Here is a 19,830-nt window from a genome sequence, read left to right on the forward strand (position 1 = left end):
GGCGCATCACACACACAGCACCTCTGGTGCAGAATGTGCTAGCGCATGAGAGACGCGCATTTGATTTGACCTTATTTTCTTCTTCTGGAGTCTGAGCACTTTGTCTTTTGCCTCCTCGTTATAGGAGAATTTTCGACGCGTCTCCTGGGTCGCCGCTACCCGAGGCGGCCGCTCAGCCTAAACAGCATCCAGCACCTTCACCTGTCTCACGCCTCACCATGACGGGACCCACGTCTTCCGACGAGTTCGCGGTGGTAAACATCTGCCGGAGCGATGGCCAGGACAGCGGTCCCGGTTATTGGCCAGTCCCGGCCGATGCAGCGAAGAAGAAGGCGCCTTTGGACAAGGTACCACGGGCGAAGCCTCACATGATTCGGCTAGCCGAAGACGACCCGAGGTTCCAGGAGTGGCGCATCAAGCTGGGAATCTTGCTGAAGCAGGAGCTGAACCCAACAGGTCAGTTCAGAGCCACTCGATGTCACTCATGCGTCTAACCCTCTCACAGAAGGCCCGTCATGGCTCCTCAACTTTCCGCGGGGATACTGGTTATACGAAAAGTCTAAGCACCTTTGGGTATCAGGCTATCCCGTCAAATCCAAGCTCTTCAAAAGCCCTCAAGAGTTCGGCCTTCACCTGCTGTGGCTTCTCTCTAACTCTACGGATCGGATGGACTGCCGTTGTATTCACTGCAACGTCCGAGAGATGCCCGCCCTCGAAGAGCTGACCGTGACGGAGATCCCACGTCCGGTATCCGGGCCGACGAATGCGCAGCCCCCGTCCAAGATGCGCAAGATTACGCCGCAGATGCCGCTCAGTCGCACTGCTTCACCAGCGCCAGCAGCGGCAACCCCACCAAGCCTGAAGAAGGAGACGCCCGTACCGGTTCCGATGCCCGCGCTGAAGAAGGAGACCCCCGTGCCGGTGCCGTCGATACCGCCTCGTGCCGTGCCCGTCCCGGCTCCGGCTCCAGCCCCTGTCCAGACACCGGTACAGCCGCCACAGGTCCCAGTACAGGTCCCGGCACAGGCGCAGGCACAGCCACCGCCGCAGCCACCGGCGCAACCCCCGGCCCAAGCCCTTCAACCTCGAGTCCAGACGCCGGCACAACAACCCCAGCAGCCTATAGCCCAAGCACCCTACCAGCAGCAGACGCAGTTCCCTCCCTACCCTCAGCAGCCGCACAACCCGGGCGCCTTGTTCCGCGTCGGAGAAATGGTTTGGCACCAGATGTCCAACGGCTGGCGCCTCGGCGTCGTGGCAGCTACGGGCATCGTCAACCCCAAGAACAGCAAACCCGAGGCGCTCCAGATCCTCCCTATATCCCATTATCTCTTCGGTCAGCTTCCAGTGCAGCTTATCGAGGCGTCAGCCCGACCTTTCCTTGCCTTCTCCGTACCAAGTGTGGGCATTCCTGAGCTACAGGGCAAGGCATACGACGACGTGCCGTGGCAGCAATTCCTTGGCAGTCTGAACCCCGAGGACACTCACCGCCGCGAGGTGATCTTGTTAGATTCGTCCAAGATGGCCGCTCAAAAGATTGGCTCGTCCTACTCCTTGTTCACCCGCCTTTCGACGACCGAAGACGGCAAGAAAACAGACTACCAGGGCGTTTTCCTTGGTGCGGAACGCGTCGAGCTGGGCGACGTGCTCCGTATTCGTATCACTACCGACCAGCCGGGGGTTCCGGAGGCGGCAACCAACCTTTCAGACGCTCTGCTTGGCCTTCGAGAGATTTGCACCGCGGTAGATATGCCTGGCGCGGTGTTCTTCAAGGGTGACATCTATCAGCCCATCACAGGCGATAACAAGCCTGTGGGCGGTATGCCCGTGACTGAGGACAAGCTACCGCGCCCCTTGCGCGAAGAGAGCGCCTTCCGAAATAAGTTTGCCCCGGCGGAGCGCTGGCGGTGCGTGCTTCTCCGGCACAACGCCGTCCTCCGCGAGGGCGAGCTCAAGGGCCGCTTCTATCCGACCCACAAGCTTCTTCCTCTGCTCGACGGCCAGCAAAAGGTCGGCGCTGAGGTGCAGCAAGGCATCGTCAGGGATGCGCAGCAACGGCTCAACCAGCGCATCGATGGGTTCAAGACTGGTTACATTGGGCGTAAGAGCACGCGCGCCGAGACGATTGGTCCCGCATTGCCGCCCGGCAGTGCCATCCGCTTTGGCAACGAGGTACGAGAGGAGACAGAGGCCTAGAGAGCCTTTTCTCTCCGTCCCGGGAGACCAGTGGTGGTGCCTCGCCATCACGGATATCATTACACTTGAGACTGTCGCCAAAACTTGTGTCTGAGACAGACCATGGGCGCCGTGTGACCACCGAGAACATTACTAGAACATATTCTTGGCCATGGTATAAACGTTGATTGGAAGGCAGGCCGTTGAAGAGGGCTGAAGAGCATTTCCTGTAGAATAGATCCAGGACCAATCGTTGGAGGAGGGGCGTTGATGGAGGAAGTTTTGTAGACTAGAAAGACCACACAGCATAGCTCTCGGGGAAGCCGACGGGAGCACATATCACATCCATAGCAATCTGTTTTAGAAGTCATGATGGCATGTTGCTTTGACCAATTCCATCGCGAAGCCATCTACCGAGACATTGCTATCGACATCACAACCACACGCGTACGAGGACATCAAACCAGCTCCTTCCAGTTGTGGAATTCACCTGCAGGCTCGATATAGGGCCCCCGTAGATTTTGTCCCCAAAAAGAAATGCACGACTCACCAATCACCGCTTCAAGTCCCGCCGCGCCACAGCCTCACCTGTCTCTCTTTCTCACACACACCAAGTCATCTCGCATGATCCAATGGCAGAGCAAAGTCCAACAATCATCCAAACCAGACTCCCGGGACCTCTCCGTCAGCACGCTACTCGAACGAAGAACATAGGCCATTCTGCGCTTTTCATTCGTCGGTACCTGATGGCGCGTTGGAAAGGAAAAAAAGGGGAAAAAAAGACAAAAAGTCTTGGCCACCATCCATCAACACACCACACCATCCAATACCCTCAGCCCCCCGTTTTTCTAGAAGGCCAAGAAGGCCGACCACACACACCTACTGTACACACACACACACACACACACACACACACACACACACACACGGGCGGTTTTGTCCGTGGCGTCCTCCCCGTTCCCGCCGCCCGTCAGATTAGGAAACCAATTCACCAACCAACAGAGCAAACACACATACGACCAGGGGCTCCGTCTCCGTCAGCACCAACAGCCGCGAGAACCCAGGAAAATGGACCGCGCAGATCTCGTTTCCCCCCAACGAGATCTCATCCTGCAAACCCGTGGCAAAGTGTTCCAACTCACCGCCAATTTTTTTTTCTTCGTTTGATTGTCATGGGCATTACGCACGCACGCCCCTTGACGCTACTAGGTAGGTGACCCGCGCCACACACTCACACACACACACACACACACATACCTTGCGATACGAACGCACCACACATACACACACCCCTTAATTCACACGGCCAAAATTAATCCTCTGCTTAAACCCGTCGCCCGGGCTCGTGGCTCTTTCTCACCTCTCACTCTGTACGTGCGTGCGTGCGTGCGTGCTGTCATGGGCAGATTTCCCGGGATTGCGGTTGCCCTCTAATTAGCCCCCCCCCCCTCCTTAGTTGCCGGAGACCTCGGTCAGACTCTTGTGTGTGCGTTGCGCGCATGAACTTTGCTTTTTCGCCCTCTTATTCGGTTTCTGGAAGTATGACCTGACAGGCTACGTTACACGGTTACACGAGTCGACGTGACATCGCTGGTTGACGACTCGTCGTAAAGTCAGATGATAACGGTCTGCTAGTGTGGTTAGAACAACGGCCGATGGCACATCACGGACACCGTCTGACGAAAGCATCATGGCACTGAGAAGACAGCTTATCCAAGGCGATTCTGATTTGCAAAATCCTAATCCGTTGGATACAAATGATTTGTAATGGGTGATTCGTGAGAGATGGGAAGAATGTGATGAGAAAGAGAAGAATAATCCGCTTTCCGCACGGCTAGTCTGCCACCCTTGATTTTGGACCCGCGTTGTCGGTTCTGTTTGTCTGCCCATTACCGCTCTTTTCTTTCTCGCTGCAAATGCAACTCCTCTCTTCGATACAGCGCCTATCAACTCCCTTTTTGCTTTTCTCCCCGTGTCTCTCTTCGCTTCAACCGCTGTGTGTCTCCGGTTCGTCCCTTCTTCCGCGATTATGGCCTGATCCACCCCCTCCTCCCAGTTCAGGTGCGTCAGGGTACGTCTCCTATCCTTTCTTTTTCTGTTTCTTTTCAGTGTGGTGGGCAAGGTGTATGCAGCAAGTTGGAGGTTGTCATTAGTCGGCAGAAAACGGTGCCTTTTGTGTGGTCGAGGCAATGCTGGGTTCGTGGTCGCGTAGTGTGTGATGTGCTTCAAGGCTTCATGTTCTTCGTTATCCCTCTGGTGTCGTTGGCCGATGCAGAGAGACCGTTGTGGCGGAATGAGAAGGTTTGTGATGATGCAGATGATGGATGGTCGTGTGGTTTCGTAGTGTTGCAATATGAAAGGAACGATGAATGCTGGTTCGACGGAAAGAATCGGATGAAAACGTGCGCCCCAGGGATTTTGAAGATGAATAGGAAATGTCGCGTACTCGCTCCCGCCCCCCGCACCAGAACAACTTCGACATCATTCACCCCGCAATGCCCGGACGCCTTCAAGTCGAATTCATAAAAGTCGGACGATGTAAACAACAGTGGAGTGTCGTATTACTTGAGTTTTAGAGCCTCGATCTTGGCTTGTATGCTCTTGAGGATTTCCGGGTCTGGTTCTGGCTCGACCTTGCGAGGCTTCAGGCGAGGACAGTTGGCGTCTTTCTTGTGTCCACACTTCTTGCACTCGGTGCCGTCCTTCGCCCCGCCGGGGTATATCGTCTTGCACTTGTAGCACTCGTGATGCGGCACAGCATTCGGCCCAAACTCGTCGCCAGGGTATCCGAACGGATACTTGTCCTTCTTGGGACTGTTGATACGGTTAGCAGTCAGCGTCGACATGTCACGGGTGTTCAACGTACGGGTCTCTGGGACAGTCGGTGCAGCGGTTGTGGCTGCACTTGGAGCATGTCTTGCTGCCGGCGGTAAAGAGTGTCTGGCACTCGTGGCAGGTTCTGCGGACCCTCTGTCTGGGTTTCTTGTAAATGAGATCCTGTCCTCCAGTCTTGCTGGGGCGCTTGAGGACGATGTCCTTGGCGTCCTTCGGATCGTACGAGTAGTCGGGGATGATGGGAGCGTTCTCCTTCTGGGCCTTGAGGATGGCGGCGCGCTTCTCCCGGCTCGCGATGCGCTCGGCCTCGGTCCGCTTGGGCGGGTAGCGGACGCACTTGGTGCAACGGACGTGCTGGCAGGTAGGGCACTCTTTGGCGGCGGCAAAGGTAGCGTTGCACTTGTGGCACGTTCGGTGAACACGCATGCGGATGGGCTTCTCGACGCGGAGAGCGGTGCCCTCGGTGGAGATCCACTCGCTCTGCTTGATCTCGAGGCCGAATCTCTCGCCCAACTTTCTGGCGCGCTCCTCAAACAGCTCGGCTCTGGGCACCTTGACGACGCCCTCGAGGTCCTCGTACTTGCTCTTGGTCGGCTCCTTGGCGGTCTCCTTTGGGGCGGCAGCAGGGGCGGCGGCGGGGGCGGGACTGTGATCATGTTAGACTCGTCATACAGGCCATTGCGATATCGCAAGAGTTGGTTGATAGAAAGAAATTGGCGCTTACGCAGTGCTGGACTGTCCGGCAGGCTGTCCGGAGGTGGAGATGGTCGACTGGCGCTTGGAGGAGGATCCCTTGAAGACGGTCTTGGCTCTAGCGAGCATCTTTCCCAGGCCCTTCTTTTCCTTCGGGACCGAAGGCCCGGCCTGCGCTGGCGAACTCATGATTGCTGTTGCTGTTGTTACTGTTGTTGTAGTGACGAAGCGTTGGTTTGCAAAACGTGGGATCCCGGGTCAAATGTGGATTTCCCGGGGTGAGTTGAAGATCTGCAGTGCACTAAAACCACAATCGAGCAGGGCTGGGATTGGTGTTTTGGCGATGGGGTTGACGGAGGAGCAATTGTGTCTCGCGGCAACGTCTTTAAGAAGCGTTGGTGGTGGCGGTCGAGAGGCGAAAAAGTGCAAAAGGTGTGTGGTTTGAGGGTGGTGGTTCGCGCTGTCGGGATTGATCAGCGGACTGGAGGCGAGAGCTGGATGTCGATCGTCGGTTGTTGCGAGGCGAGACAGCACGGCGTAGCGGGCGAGGTCGAATTGCGGCGGGTGCGGCGATGGTGACGGGCGAGAAAGAGTGAGTCCTCCACGATAGTTGTTCTATCTCCTTCCCATTGCCTGGCGGTGAGGAAGAAGAGGAGGTCGAAATCGCGAACGACTACTTTTTTAGTTGTTCGGGATGAGTCGGCCGGGAAGAGGGTGTGGTGTAAGAAGGGGGGAGGATGAGGAAGAAGAGGACGGACGGGACGTGGACGGGGAGGAGGTGGTTGAAAGGAAGTCTGGAAAAAGTGGGAAGGCAAGCCAAGGCCAACCAGGTGGTGTACCAACCCAAGTCAAGCGTATCCGTCCTTTTTACTGCGTAAGTGGTGCGCCGTACCGTATGCACTGCGTAGCGTAGGTAGCGTAAGGTAGGTAGTGGTCCCAGTGCAGCGTCCCAAGAGGGTGGTGGGAAGGCACAGGGGTTGAAGGGGAACATGGGCAGAGGGCTCCACGTCCTTGGCCAGCAGCAAAAGTGCAGGTTGCTGGAGCGGACAAGGGCCATGCAGTTCCAGCAGCAGGGGCAGCGAACAGCGGGCAGCAGAACCAGAAAAACAACAGACGGGGGCGGAAGACCAGACCTAACCGGCGACACACCTCACCAGGGCTGGAGAGCGGTACCAAACCAAACGTGGACTGGCAGTGGTAGCACTAAAAACCCACCTCGCTGGGTGACTGCTGGCGACTGGTCACCCATCACAGCACGGTGGCTCCAGTGGCTCCCCCCAGTCACAGTGGCTCCCCTCGAATGGCCGTGGCCCCATCCCGGAGACAAGGCTCCACTCTTCAGAACAAGAGCGACCCACAGTTCTTGAGTGGATACTCTCACAACTTCAGAACCCAGGCTGGTGTGGAAAGCTACGTACCTGTCCCGAGGGAAGGGTGGAAGGACGCCGCGACAGACACCCGACATCTAGACAGGCCAACCAGCCAGCCAGATTCGACCGTCAGCACAGGCGCTGCATCTGGGGCTGGGGTGTGGTGGAGCAAAGGGAGGGGATGTCCACCCTCGCCCACCCCTCCCTCTCCTCTCTCCCACTCCTGCTTCGTTTAGTCCTTGGTAACGTAACTGCTGGGATCGATATTGCACTGACTGGCGACAGACAATGGGACTGGTTGACTGGCTCATGTGGTCGGTCCATATCTCTCTGTCTCTACCTTACCTATCTTACAAGCAATGCACCTCACTCGTACACTCGCAACTCACCTCACCACTGCTCTTCTGATCCGCACATACAAGACCACCACATCGCTCTGAAGCGAAGAAGCGAAGCGGGGGGTCTGTACCTTCCAATTGGGAAGCATGTCCGAGCTTTTCTGGTTTCTGCGATTGCGGGCCTGGAAAGCGGGGGTCTGGAAGGGTCTTGAACCACACCCCTGAACCCTGCCAACCCTGTCCAGAGGCACAACCACGACCGGGTGGATTCACACGGAGCTGCTCTGGAATATGTCCGGCGCTAAGCCCTTCGGGGCCATGCCTCGCCTCAGTCGCTGCGGTTGCTGTCGACTACTGCGTGCTGTCTACACACAAGAGCGTTCGTTCCTGGCCTGACATCCGTGATACACGTCTTAGCTAAGACTGCCGTTCCTTGGGCGTGCAGCAGGTCCCAGACTCTTCCAGACACCACATGATGGACGAGGCTCGGAGGGAGACACCCAAAGAGGGATTCCAGGAGACGGCGATATCGACCTTCGATACCGGGACGACGTGACAGGACGTCCCCTTCGCCCTCGGCGCGCGGAAGTGTCTGCCTCTCTCACCATGCACCTTCCGTCTCCCGAACGCTAACGAGCTGGGCACAGGATAACCTCAAGGGAGAGGAAGGGCGGTGGACTAGCTGGGCCTACATAGCACCTTGCCTCGAGCTAACTTGCCTACTCTGGTATCCGTAGCCTGCTGGCCAAGTGCGCCGTAGCGCAGCCTCCTCAACTTAAGGTGCCGTGGTAACGTGCGGTGAAGATCCCAAGGCCAGAGCTAGAGAAAGGCCCTTTTAACACACAGATGATGGCTTTTCCAAAAGTCCCCTACCATCCAAACCAACCAACGGACCGCGGCATTCGACAAGCAAACCTTTCTTTTAGAGATCAAGCTCCGGCTTGTCGTCGTGAGACCTAATTAAAACACGACCGAGGATATCCCATTCTTTCTAGTTTCCCGCCCCCATGATTCCAATTCCCGTGTGTTGGCGGGGGCGCGGCCGACCGACCGACCGACCGACCGACCGACCAACCAAGCGACACATACGGTATCGTACGCCCCCAGCATATATCAATCGACGAGCCGGACATTGTAGTGTCTCACTCTCGGTCGCTTATTAGTAGATGGGGAAGGGGAAATTCAGACTCGACGGGGGGAGGGGTTGAAGTGTGTTGAAGAACCAGAACTTCGGAACGCATACAACGTCTGACGGCTGATTGGCAATTGGCGGGAATTAGCAAGCGACGTAATTACATGTTTGGCGAGTGGGCTGAGGAGTCTCTCCCGTGACCTTCACTATCCGTACTCATGGACGGTAATGACAGCAAAACCGGCCGTGCTCACCTCACCTCACTTCACTTCACCCTCGCAGCACCTGGCACCTGGCATCTGCACCTCCTAACACTGTGGAAGCGTGAAAGCAAACTGCGTCTTCATCCTGCTGCCCACGGTCCCAAGCACCACCCACCCGACCCACGGGTATCTAGATAGCAAGCCGGACCCGAAATGGCTTAGCGGACGGGCCTCCCTTCCCTTCTTTAACTTCCCGCACCGGGTACGGAGTCCACTTGGGCAGAGCGCAAAAATCTCACTACTGCAAGAGAAGCCAAAGCCAGATGCAGAAGACTGCTTCCCCGGCGCCCCGTATCCATCCTCCTGCTTCCCAGACTCCAGTCCCAGACTCCCAGCACATGAAAAAGAGCAACGGGGGGCCCGCTGCTGCGATGAAAGAGGCATCTGGATCGTCGAGGAGGAGATCTCTTTGAGAAGAAGATGAGCAAGCAACAAAACACACAAGACAGAAACGGCCCACCGCCTCCTGAACCTGAACCCGGCCGAGGCTTTTCGCAACACGTAGGATCGGCCACGATAGACGACAGCACCGTGTCCATGCCCGGCAATGTCTTGGATCCCGAGCATAGGGGAGAGCCGCGGTCCACGGGAATGGCAGCGGGGCGTCTGTCTGTCGTGGAAGGGAGAGAGAGGCCCTCTCGCTATGAATCAATATCCCGTTGATACCAGGCCGGTGGAACGAGACGGCCGGCCTAGCGTCCCAGAAAGAGACACTTAGATGCCTCGGACGGGTCAGGTCAGGTACGGCACGACGATGATTCCTCTCTCATTTCAGGCGCGGGGAGCGCAGAGCCCCTGGCGCGCGCAGGACTGCTTCATGTCGGACTCTCACAATTAAAACACCACGCGATAGACGTTCGGCCGCATCGCCGACGGCTTCATCGGAGCGCCGCGAGGCCGACGCTGCATTCCTCACGATGGCTGTTCGCTGCTGCGACTGCGCGGTATCAAGACCTGCGTGCCGGGGTGGGATGCATGTAGCCTCGGACAGGATGAAGCTCCTTCTGTTGGCTCCTCCGTCCTCTCACTGTCCTGTTGGAAGGCTGTACAGAAGATGGGATATCCGTACAGTGCAGGACTAAACGAATAGGAATGGAATGCCCCCGTGCTGCAGTGGCCCTCTCAGGTCCCAGGACCGTCCCTTGCTTAGAGGCGTTGTGGATTTGGGTTGGTCCCATGTCTCTCGCACCTAAAAGCCTCCTGATCTTATTCCCGGGCACCGACCGAGGCGATCCCAGCAGTTCATCCCCGACCCCAGAGAGGTAATCCGGATGGTAGGAGAAGGTGTTCGTTTGTAATCAGCGGGTTGTGAGGATGGACATATCTTGCCTTGGATGCTGATGTCTGGTGGTTCGGATTTGCGGCGTAGGAAGCTGGGAAGCAAGGCTTACCGCTCCTTCATCGTGCGCACGTGTCAGTCCAGCAGGCCGGGGACAGGGCGTCGCATCAGCAGAGTTTCGTTGCTTCTTTTTGCGAGTCTTTCCCAGCCTTACTGTGTTTTGCGTGCGGAAGTGTTTTTCCCAGGGACACGCCCCCTAGTAGAGGAGGAGGAGCAGAGGAGAGTCGATCCGAGTGAGTCGAGGGCGCTCGCACTTGGGAGAACTTGGTTAAGAGCCCCGTGTGTTTCCGTGTCTCTGGTATCCGTATCTTTCCCTGTGGTGCTGTCTTAGTTATGCAGTACGTACCTGATGTGCTCTTCTTTCTCTCATGCGTTGGATCCAGTCTCCTGCTATGAGGCTCCTGATTGGTGCTGTAGACGAGATAGATGAGATTGGGCTCCCGGGGGGCGTCCACCTCAGAGTTTAGGAACGGGGACTGGGATTTCGGGGGAAGTTTTCGGATGGAGACCTGTCGCGTTCACTGTGCACAGCGAGGCCCAGGCACCGCGCGGAGACGAACGATGCTCACCTCAGAGCCCAAGCACCCGGGCGAGCGAGCACATCTCCAGCACAAGCACCACATAAAACAGCAGCGGGGGTGTTGCTGGTCCCGTCAGGCCAGCACAGGGCGGTACGGATAGCAGGGAAGCACAATCCGAGGTTGCTCTCTGCAGTATGATGTACCCGTACCACTGTGACGGCGCCGTCCATCCAGCAGTGGAGGGCCCTCAAAGATTACGAAATCACCACTACAGGGCAGCGCAGCATCCAGCGCCATTGCTTTCGCCAGTGCCAGCGTCCGTCAACCAGTCAGCATCGGCCAGAGGGTCAACCGGAGAAGATGGCGCAAATCGAAACCTCTACTGGGACCGGGGGCTATGCCCAGGGCGTGAGCTTTCTTTCGCCTGGCAGACCGCATCACACCACACCACACCTCGGTGCCAGGCGGAAGTCGAACGTCGTTTCCAGCAGTTGACTACAGCACAGGTCTATTACTTCACCAATGGAAGTGAAAGAGATTTAGGCGGCTCTCACGCGTACACGGCCATCTCCACTCTCATCTTACGGCCGCAGCTCTCTCTCCCAGCCGAGCGGTCACGACTATGCTTCTTCGTTCTCGAAGCATTGGCGTTGGCGTTACCAATACCGACTCGGTGCGGATGTGCGGTCAAAGGGCACAACAAGAAATGGCCTCCCTCTCCAGAGATCCGGTCAGGCCCAAGGCCAAACACACAAACAGACAGGGCCCTTTCCAACAACCGAACCAGCTCGTTGGAAAGGGGTCTCCCATCAACCAGGACGCAACCAGCCGCTTCCACGGGCTGGGCTGCGGGAGACAGATTGACCAACGCACCAGCAGAGAGAAGAACCCATGAGGCTGGGGAGGCGGTCAGACATTGGACAACACCAGTGCCGCCCGCAGACCTGGGCGTAGGAGTCTCACCAACGACGCCTTCGTTGACGCTGGCAGAGCCTTTTGCCTAGTGATTTATCTAATGGAAGTCATCGCACACCGCAGACCACAGACAGGGGTGCCCTTCTTCCATGGGAAACTTCAAAAGTTCTACGCCATGCTTGTTGCTTTTGTTGCCTGCCATGCGCACGTTGGATGAGGTACCCGTACGACAGACATGTCGACTCACCTTTGTGTCACTAGCGTCCGAGTCAGTGGAAGATGTCAACGTCAATCAGCCAAGTGTCAAGTGTCGCCGTCGACGTCAACCCGTCGCCCAAGCGTGCGGGCCTCGACATGTCCGCAGTACGCACTCAGACATCTGGGCATGCTGAGGCGCCGCACACGCGACGCCATGCTCGCAGTTGATCGCGCCTCGCATCGTACCAGACACCGGGAAGGAACACTATCAATCAATGCCATTTCAACCTCTATTGACAGGCCCTAGAGGACGCCATCGTCACCCGCACAGCCAGACGCCCAAGCCAGTGCGATACACATGTACACCCAGCCCGCAACAATTAAACAGATAAATAAAAAAAATCATGCCATCCCCCGCTGCTGCACCGCAGGTCACCACCACCGCACCGCATTGCAGCGCCGGAACACCGCAAGCTGCATACCGGTGACACCCACAGCAAAAGCGGTGGACGGCTGTCAGCTGCTGCTGCTGCTGCTATTCACACAGGCCGGCGTCGGCGTCGAGCTCCGCACAATTTACCAAGGACCGTCTCCTTCTACGCCTTCTACGAAAACTGCCCTGCGCCGCTGGCTGGGACCTCGCTTGGAGCGATGGCTGAATAGGCCGTCGACGATTGACGGAACCCTGGCGCCACGCCTCCCGATTCACTTGCCTTGGACACGCGAGCCGAACACGGCCTTTGCTTCCAACCGCCCTGCCGGGTTTCTGCTTAGGATGGTTGTCTCACCAGAGCACCGACCTGGACTGGTGTGTTCTGGATCTCGCCTCGAGCTTAGTCCAGACCCGGCCATCATCCCTCTCGTCGACTCAGGTTTCGCATTTATTCGGTCGTGAATGACTTACTACTGTATGGGGGTACAAGCAGACGAGGGCTGCCTGATTACCTTCCTTACCTTGGACCAAACAAAGCCAGAGGCCCCGCTCGCCCATGTTGCAAAAAGACACACAATTCGTTGCAGACACACAAAACCAGGCAGGGAACGAACGGAACGATACTGGGAGGCGTCAAACTGCATATCGACCGGCTGCGACTCTCGCGGTGGCAGGTGAGAGGTGACACGTCCTGAGGGACAGAATTGCCGCCCACATGCCATTCTGCGCTCGCGCCCAATCAAGCGCATCGCCGCCGCTGCATGCGAGCCACAGAGAGGAGGTGCAAACATCTGCAAAGCCCACGCCGTTCCTGGAGAAACACACAGGTGTTCTCGTCAGGTGCAGCTAGCTACCAGCCCCCCGAATCATGGTTCATGGCAGCAACGTGGATTCGTTCTGGCCAACGAGCAGCAGCTGTTGGACCAACCGCATAACAGCCGCATATGACCCGCCGCCCGTCGGGGTTGGCGATCAACACGATGGAACCCCGAAACGGCAGCTGGCCAGTCGGGTCGACAGATTCTTCAGCAATCCTGTCGACGCCTTTTCTTCGAGGAGACGAAGAGTTTACCCTACGCCGTAGGACTGGCCCGGCCGTGTCGTCCCAAGCGGTCGACAGGTTCCATCAGCCCCGCACGACTGCCACGATGTCGATGCGACTGGCCTCAATTCCGCCTCCGGCCTTTACTGGAAATGGATCTCTCTGCAGAAGCGGGGCCCGCGGGATGGCTACTCGCGGCCGTCTCTGACCAGACACTAGACAAACAGTCTCTCAACAACTTCGTTCCGTGTCGTCATGTCACGCACAACTCGAATGACTTGCAGCGGCTACATCTCGTCCGCCCCTCCGGGCGGGTGCTCGTGTATGTATTGACTGGGAACATTTCTAATATTGCTGCTGCACCGCGCCCGCTTCCCCTCTCTATCGGCCGTCTCGTTTGATGAGCAGACAGCCCATCTACCTGTGCTTGCCCAAGCGGGTAGGTGGCAGGACAGCTTCTCCGTCGGACCAAACTCCAGAGATGTCTTCACCTTTGCCATCGACGGTGGCCGATCGCCCCCGCTCGCCCTGAGAGCTGCGCGGGTTTTTGTGGCGCTTCGGAACGATTTAGCTCGGATCGACGTTCCTGTGTGCTAACTACCCGCTGGACCCCCTTCTGCCTAATTACGGAGCACGTTGTCGCCGCCGCATCGCACTACACAATTTAAACATCATCAACTGAGTTCTGACGACCGTGGGGATGCAGAGACCTGCCGAAGCCAGCCAGTATCGTGTCATCAAATCGTTCGCGGTGTCTCTCATTCCACGACCTACCGACCTGCTGGAACGACTGACATCAGGTGGCGGCGGCAACACGACAGACCACGGATGGCCATACACAACTGGTGGAGTTGATTCGCTGTCCTCTCTTGCCGCCATGCACACCAGCACACCAGTTGCCGCTGTACCGGGTTTAGTTGTGGGCGACCAGAATTTGGTGGCCTGGAGAATCCGGCCAAGTGGTTCTCGATGGTCGGCGGTAAATGTTTGCTTGCATTCGGTCTCGTCCCTCAGATCTGCCCATTGTGGCTTTTGATGGCTTCACAGGTTCCCTAGCTTACGAGCGAGACAAGAGCCATTGCCTCCCTCACCGCTCCTTGAAGACCAATCAGCAAACAATCCGTTGCCCTGGAAGAGCCTGGGATGTCGAAGGATTGTTCAGAAGCAGGCACCGTGAAAGAAGCATTTGCTGGAAATGGCAGTTTGGACGTCGCCAAAAACTAATAATAAGCATGCCTTAAGTCTGGGCATCTCCACATACCCCTCTTCAACCCTCCATTGGCTCCTATACGTCGGCGAGAACATGAACAACACCGTCTTACAGCAACTCTACTTGGACTTGCATCAAGCAAACAATCAACAGCCAGCTCATCGTTGATAACCGGCGTTACGCAGAGCCAGCACAAAGGGTTGCAACTCAGAGGGAGGCTATCGAACAAGCACTCTGCCCGGCAAACTCAAAACATGGGTCAATGAATGCTGTAGGGCAAAAAGTCCATCACTTTCCGAGGCAACCCCTCAACCTCACTTGGAACTTTTGCAGCCGCGGCGAGGCAAAAGCCTTGTCGCCCCCCGAGTTTCAGAATCGCATGCCACGGCTACGCCGACGAGGCCGCGGGCGTATCGACTTATTCAGCTGAGAGCCTCACTAAACGCTGAATGGACAGGCGTGTACAGATCTTGAGGCCGTATCGCCAGCCGCCCACCCGCTGTTATTTCCGGGGTATTCTAATCTACGCCACTTCAAACAAGAGATCCCAAGCAGATGGTGCGCTTCAACGGTTTCGGCAGCCCAGATTGTCTTTGGCACTGATTGGCGCCGAGGCGTTGATCATGAGACCCTACAGTGCCTAGGCCAACTCCCAAGTACGGTCTTCTTTATGACGTTTCCGCGCCTCAGTCTTTCGCTCTGATAGCCACGACACTGCTCGTGTTGCTAAATCGGTGCCTCTTCCAAATTGTCTGCGCATGTTTTGGTTTCGTTCACTGGGAAGCCAGCCCATTGACACAAAACACGTCCACCGACCAACGGCTTCTTAGTCATGACTCTCCGAAAACAGGAAAGACATGGCTCGCAAGTGCGACGCTGTCTGAGGAGTCCGCTGAACAGGTCTTCCGATGACGACGAGCATTTTGTGACGATCGTGCCGAGCGTTGTGCAAATCCAACTGTCCCGCGACGACAGTTTTCGCAGCCGAACCGTGTGATTGTTGCCGCTCGGCCTCGTCCGATCATCATCTCTTCTGGAAGCCCAAGTGCTTGCGTCCCCGGTCCTTGTCAGGACGGCCCGAGACGAGGCGCCCTCCAATGCGGGGCGGCGGTAATGACGAACCCACGAGTCGACGTGGTTCAGTTGTTGATTATTCCTCGATTTTGCCACCGCAAGTGTGTTTTATCAAAATAGTGTTTTTTTTTTTTTTCTCTCCGACGACCATCAGCATTTCCACAGCCCCAACTTTCTTGCAACCCAACATCCGCGTTCCAAGGGAGGAAAAGAATTGGGCGCGGCGCGCGGGCAAAGGCGGCTATTCCGCATGTGGTGCCATTTCCCTGTCCTTGCGACCGGCCCGCGCTACTTTCCCCGTTTGTCAATCAACTCCGTTCCCCCTCCCCTCTCAGGCGAGGGCCCTTGCTGAAGATCCTTACTTCTGCGCCGTTGGCACTGCGAACTTTCAAATCCCGACGTGTGCTTAGAAACCAACCCCCGGGCTTTGATCAGCGCAGTACAGATGGTATTTCGATGGTACGGACTTACAGAGTCGTAGGGGATGGCCAGCGTCATCATCTAGTCTCTTTCGACGTGCATGCGTACGGTACGGTGTGGTTGTCGTCATTAGAGTTTCGCGCAACTCTATTAGACTCTAGACTACAGATCCTTTTTGGGGGGCCATGTTGGATAGGATCGTTCGGAGATGAGCAGAATCACGGGATATTCGGATGCCAAGGAAAACGTGGTATCAAACCATGAAGCTATCTCGAGGAAGCTATCCTACTAGTTCAGGAAAGGAGTTGGCCGGCGAAATTCTCGGTTTCGGTGGCAGACTTTGTCCGCCGGGTTGCATTCCGCGATTGGTGAGAGAGGGGAGGTCTGAAGGTTTTCCAAGGGCGCCGTCCCAGCAGATTGCAACATCAAGGGTTGATCGACTGCGGTCAGAACCTTAAAAACAACATGTTGCAAGAAACCCACGGCCGCGCGACCCAAGAGACGGCGATGTCTGGCATTGGCATGGCATGGCCATCAGGATTCAGGACAAGGCAGCCCAACCAAACCTTATGATCCCTTCCCCTTCCCCCCAAAGCCTGGGGGTTGTGGTGCACTGGTGTTCGGCCATGCTTGATATCTATCTATTAGACTTTGAGGCTGCGGGGCCCCCCGATGGCCGTTGAAGGCGCTGTCCCTCCCGCCTGGAACGATCTACCGAAGGGTTTAAGAGAGCTCCGGGGAAGGGTTATATCAAGTTTGTCGACTCAGAAATAACCCCTTATCCTGACAGAGACATATCGCGGGCCCTCAAGTTGTGTCGGTGCGCTTGGTTTGGTGGTGGTCTGGCAACATGAGAGTTGTCATCTCTTTGGGCCTTGTGCTATCAATATCGACAAACCCTCCATTCCCCTTGCCTGGGTAGTTCCCGGCACGCGGCATCAGTCCCGAGTCTAGTCTCCCTGGGTTGACTGCCAGGCCGCCTCCAAAATCCTGACAGCTTCAAACGGTACGTAGCCTCTTCTTTCTCGGTGGCCATTATCCTGACAACGCGCTTCTCGCAGGATTGCTACACTGCCATCGGCAAGGCTGTGCTATCGCCTGCATCTCTTCTTCTCGGAGTAACCGCTCGCAAGAGCCCCGTATTATGCCGTCCCGGGTTGCCTTTCTCTTTCTCCCCCCCGGCCTGCGTGCCTCTTTCTTCGGTGAGGTTATCGGCGAGACGGAATCATCCGTCGAAAGCGCAAGCAAACACACGCATGGCTTACTTGATTCAGTCGGCCACTCTGACAATCAACAGGGCTTGTCTGTGGGCTTTGTACACTACGTATGACGATGGGCATCTTGTGGTGCACGGGGAGGGGGCCACGGGCCACCCGGGGAAGCTGCCCGGCGAACGCATGGCAGATGACAACGGCAGCAGTGAGCAGCAGGCTGAGGTGGCAGGTTCAAGGCAGGCCTTGCTGCTGCTGCTGCTGCTGCTGCTGCTGGGTTGATGTCTATCAACGGAGTGTGGGGCGTGTTCTTCATGCCCGCTCTAAAGTCCATCACAGCGTGATGGGTATCCATACTGAACGACCGGGTTGGTTCGTCAGTTTCGAAAAGCACGGAGTTTCCCGTTGGCAAACTGAAGAAGCTGCAGGATTTTCTTTTGCCTTTTTCTTTCTTGGGATACGATGTGCATACTCCGGCCAGAAACAGCAGTTGCCCAGGCCGGCATTCCCAGATGCGTCCGCCAATCTGCGAAGTGTATCCGAATGATGTGCAGCGCTTTACGTGTCAGGAGGTCAGAGAGAGAAGCCCAAGGGGGCACACGTTTTACGATACGGCCAATTAGGCGCGGGCCAACAGGACAGGAGAGGGAGGTAGATACACACGGATACGCTGGACATGGCGACCAGGACTGGGGGGAATACATACGGCAACTCTTCCGAGGCTCAAGGGCATGGCCAGCAAGAACCGTTTCATAGCCTCGCTGGATGTTGCGCCGCCAAGTGGCCGTGGTCCCCAGGAGAGGGAGGGGGCCGGCAGGCAAGGGAAACACACAACAAGACGGGCGGGGAGTGGGACGGACAGTCAGTCCGTTCGTGACGTGCAATATCGGGAGTTGCTCCGGGGCCGCGGTCAAAGAATTACACTACAGGACGCCTGGTGGTGGCCTGTGGGGGCGAGAATGAACGGATCAGCCCGTTTTGGGACGCGGTGGCCGCGAACGAATGGTGAGCGGACGGTGACAGGGCAGGGCAGGCGGCGTGGCGGTCCGTTGGGCGAAGCAGGTACACGTGTATGCCAGATAGGGCAGAAGATAGAAAAGTAATAATAAAAAAGGGCATGGACCGTGGTTGATGTTGTTGGAGTGGGACGATGGTCAAGGGCTTGCAGGAGAAGTAGCTCCGAGAGCAGCGTGCTGTGTGTGCTGTGGCGAGGTGTGATGGCGAGGCGATGCACCGCGTTGCTGTACGCTGTAATGCAACCTGGCAATGGGCAGCGACCAAGGGCAGCGCTGCGCAGCGGCCCGGCGGGTTGAGAAGAGATTCCTGTTTTTCCTTTCCATCTCGGGTGATGAGGTTCCCGCTCAACCGCTGTTTCCTGCTAGGGTGCGATTTTTTGCATTTTGGGCATCATTGGCTCGCTGTCATGAAGAAATGGTGGGTTCTTTGACGGGGTTCAAGGAGGTTCCGTTTGACTCGAATGGCATCACAGGCGAGCGGGAAGGCCCGCGGGAGACGGTCCAGGGGTTTGGGTCGGACGACTCAGTCGGGCATCCTCGAATCGCAAAGGCTGTCTTTGGTTCGATTTCGTGCCGCTCGTCGACGTTTTCCCCTGATGATTGTGCGTCTTTGATTTTGCAACTCCTTTCTCCAACTCCCGAGCCTAGGCATGGTTCGCCGGACGGGAACAGAGACTCGTTCTGGACTCGACGCGACGCCGGAACCGCGGGGAACGGAATGCAGCTATCGACGGCAGACATGGACCGCAAAGGGGAAAGGACGAAGGGCGGTGCGGTACGGGAAAGCCTTTTCCCCTGATCGGCTCCCCTAGTGGGATGATCTGATGTTCTGGACGCGAGGGCACGAGGGGGTCGGAAAGGAGGTTGACATATTGTTCAGGGTTCGCGTGCTCCAAAGGTGGTATTCAGCAATTGCCCATCACCCATTTCATGATGTGTTATTCCCTTCTTGGCGGAGAGTTCAGAGGCGCCCGGGCTTTAGTTTTCTCTTCTTGAGCGATTTTCAGGGACGAACAAGAAGGGGGAACCCTGAATCCTTGATAGACTCGCGTCAGGCATGAGTTGACTCTGGATGCTCGGAAAGTTTCTTTGATGACAGCCGTTTGACAGGACGCTACGCCCAGAACGGTAAAGGGGTTCGAAACGGGAAACGGCCAAAATTGGAGCCTCAACGTCTCTCTGTCTGGGTCTTGTCCTTGTGCCGACTTGCCCGAATATGCCAGATACCCCCAGTTCTTCTGCTGAATATTCTGCCCGTTGCAATATTCGAGACTTGTTTTGATGTTCTCGTCTTGAAGATCAGGCGCGGAGAGCAGCGCTATAGCCGAGATGGCTTGCCGATGGGGGCAATTGGGGGCGTCTTGTTCCTCATTTACGCGGTGATGGGGTACTGACTCTTCGGACTCTGCAAATGTCAGAGCGCGGCCCAAGGGAATGGGTGACTGTGCGGGTACCTACGTCACTCTGGGCAGATGGAGGTCGTTTCTCTCGAAATTGACCCGGTCTCTCTTTTTGTGAACAAGGTGGGTTTGTTGTTTTTCTGGGTGGATATGTGATTGATCCAAAGGCCCATGCTCTTGTTTAAAGTCGGATCCGGGCCGGATGTCGGGGTTCCTGAGTCGTTATTCCCATATGCTCTGTCAGT

General features: G+C 56.7%; 4 protein-coding genes across 4 annotated transcripts; 2 read left to right on the forward strand and 2 right to left on the reverse strand.

Moving 5' to 3' along the window:
- Positions 1–218: 218 nt before the first annotated feature.
- On the forward strand, positions 219–2,196 carry GCG54_00001942 (uncharacterized protein; the record flags this gene model as incomplete). Its single annotated transcript, XM_045402043.1, has 2 exons — positions 219–456; positions 506–2,196. 2 exons carry the CDS (start codon positions 219–221, stop codon positions 2,194–2,196), a joined length of 1,929 nt encoding a protein of 642 aa, XP_045270772.1.
- A 2,204-nt stretch (positions 2,197–4,400) lies between these two features.
- Positions 4,401–4,657, reverse strand: GCG54_00001943 (uncharacterized protein; the record flags this gene model as incomplete). The annotated part of the gene is made up of 2 exons (XM_045402044.1): positions 4,401–4,547; positions 4,622–4,657. The coding sequence occupies 2 exons, from the start codon at positions 4,655–4,657 to the stop codon at positions 4,401–4,403; spliced, it is 183 nt and encodes a 60-aa protein (XP_045270773.1).
- Positions 4,658–4,736: 79 nt separating this feature from the next.
- GCG54_00001944 (uncharacterized protein) lies at positions 4,737–5,892 on the reverse strand (the record flags this gene model as incomplete). The annotated part of the gene is made up of 3 exons (XM_045402045.1): positions 4,737–4,989; positions 5,042–5,656; positions 5,735–5,892. The coding sequence occupies 3 exons, from the start codon at positions 5,890–5,892 to the stop codon at positions 4,737–4,739; spliced, it is 1,026 nt and encodes a 341-aa protein (XP_045270774.1).
- A 7,322-nt stretch (positions 5,893–13,214) lies between these two features.
- GCG54_00001945 (uncharacterized protein) lies at positions 13,215–13,655 on the forward strand (the record flags this gene model as incomplete). Its single annotated transcript, XM_045402046.1, has 1 exon — positions 13,215–13,655. A coding segment is annotated over one exon (441 nt), but the record flags the coding sequence as incomplete, so codon positions are not given.
- Between the last annotated feature and the right edge of the window lie 6,175 nt (positions 13,656–19,830).

The sequence above is a fragment of the Colletotrichum gloeosporioides genome (assembly GCF_011800055.1).
Source record: "Colletotrichum gloeosporioides strain Lc1 chromosome Unknown consensus_7, whole genome shotgun sequence".
Taxonomy (NCBI): Eukaryota; Fungi; Ascomycota; class Sordariomycetes; order Glomerellales; family Glomerellaceae; genus Colletotrichum; species Colletotrichum gloeosporioides.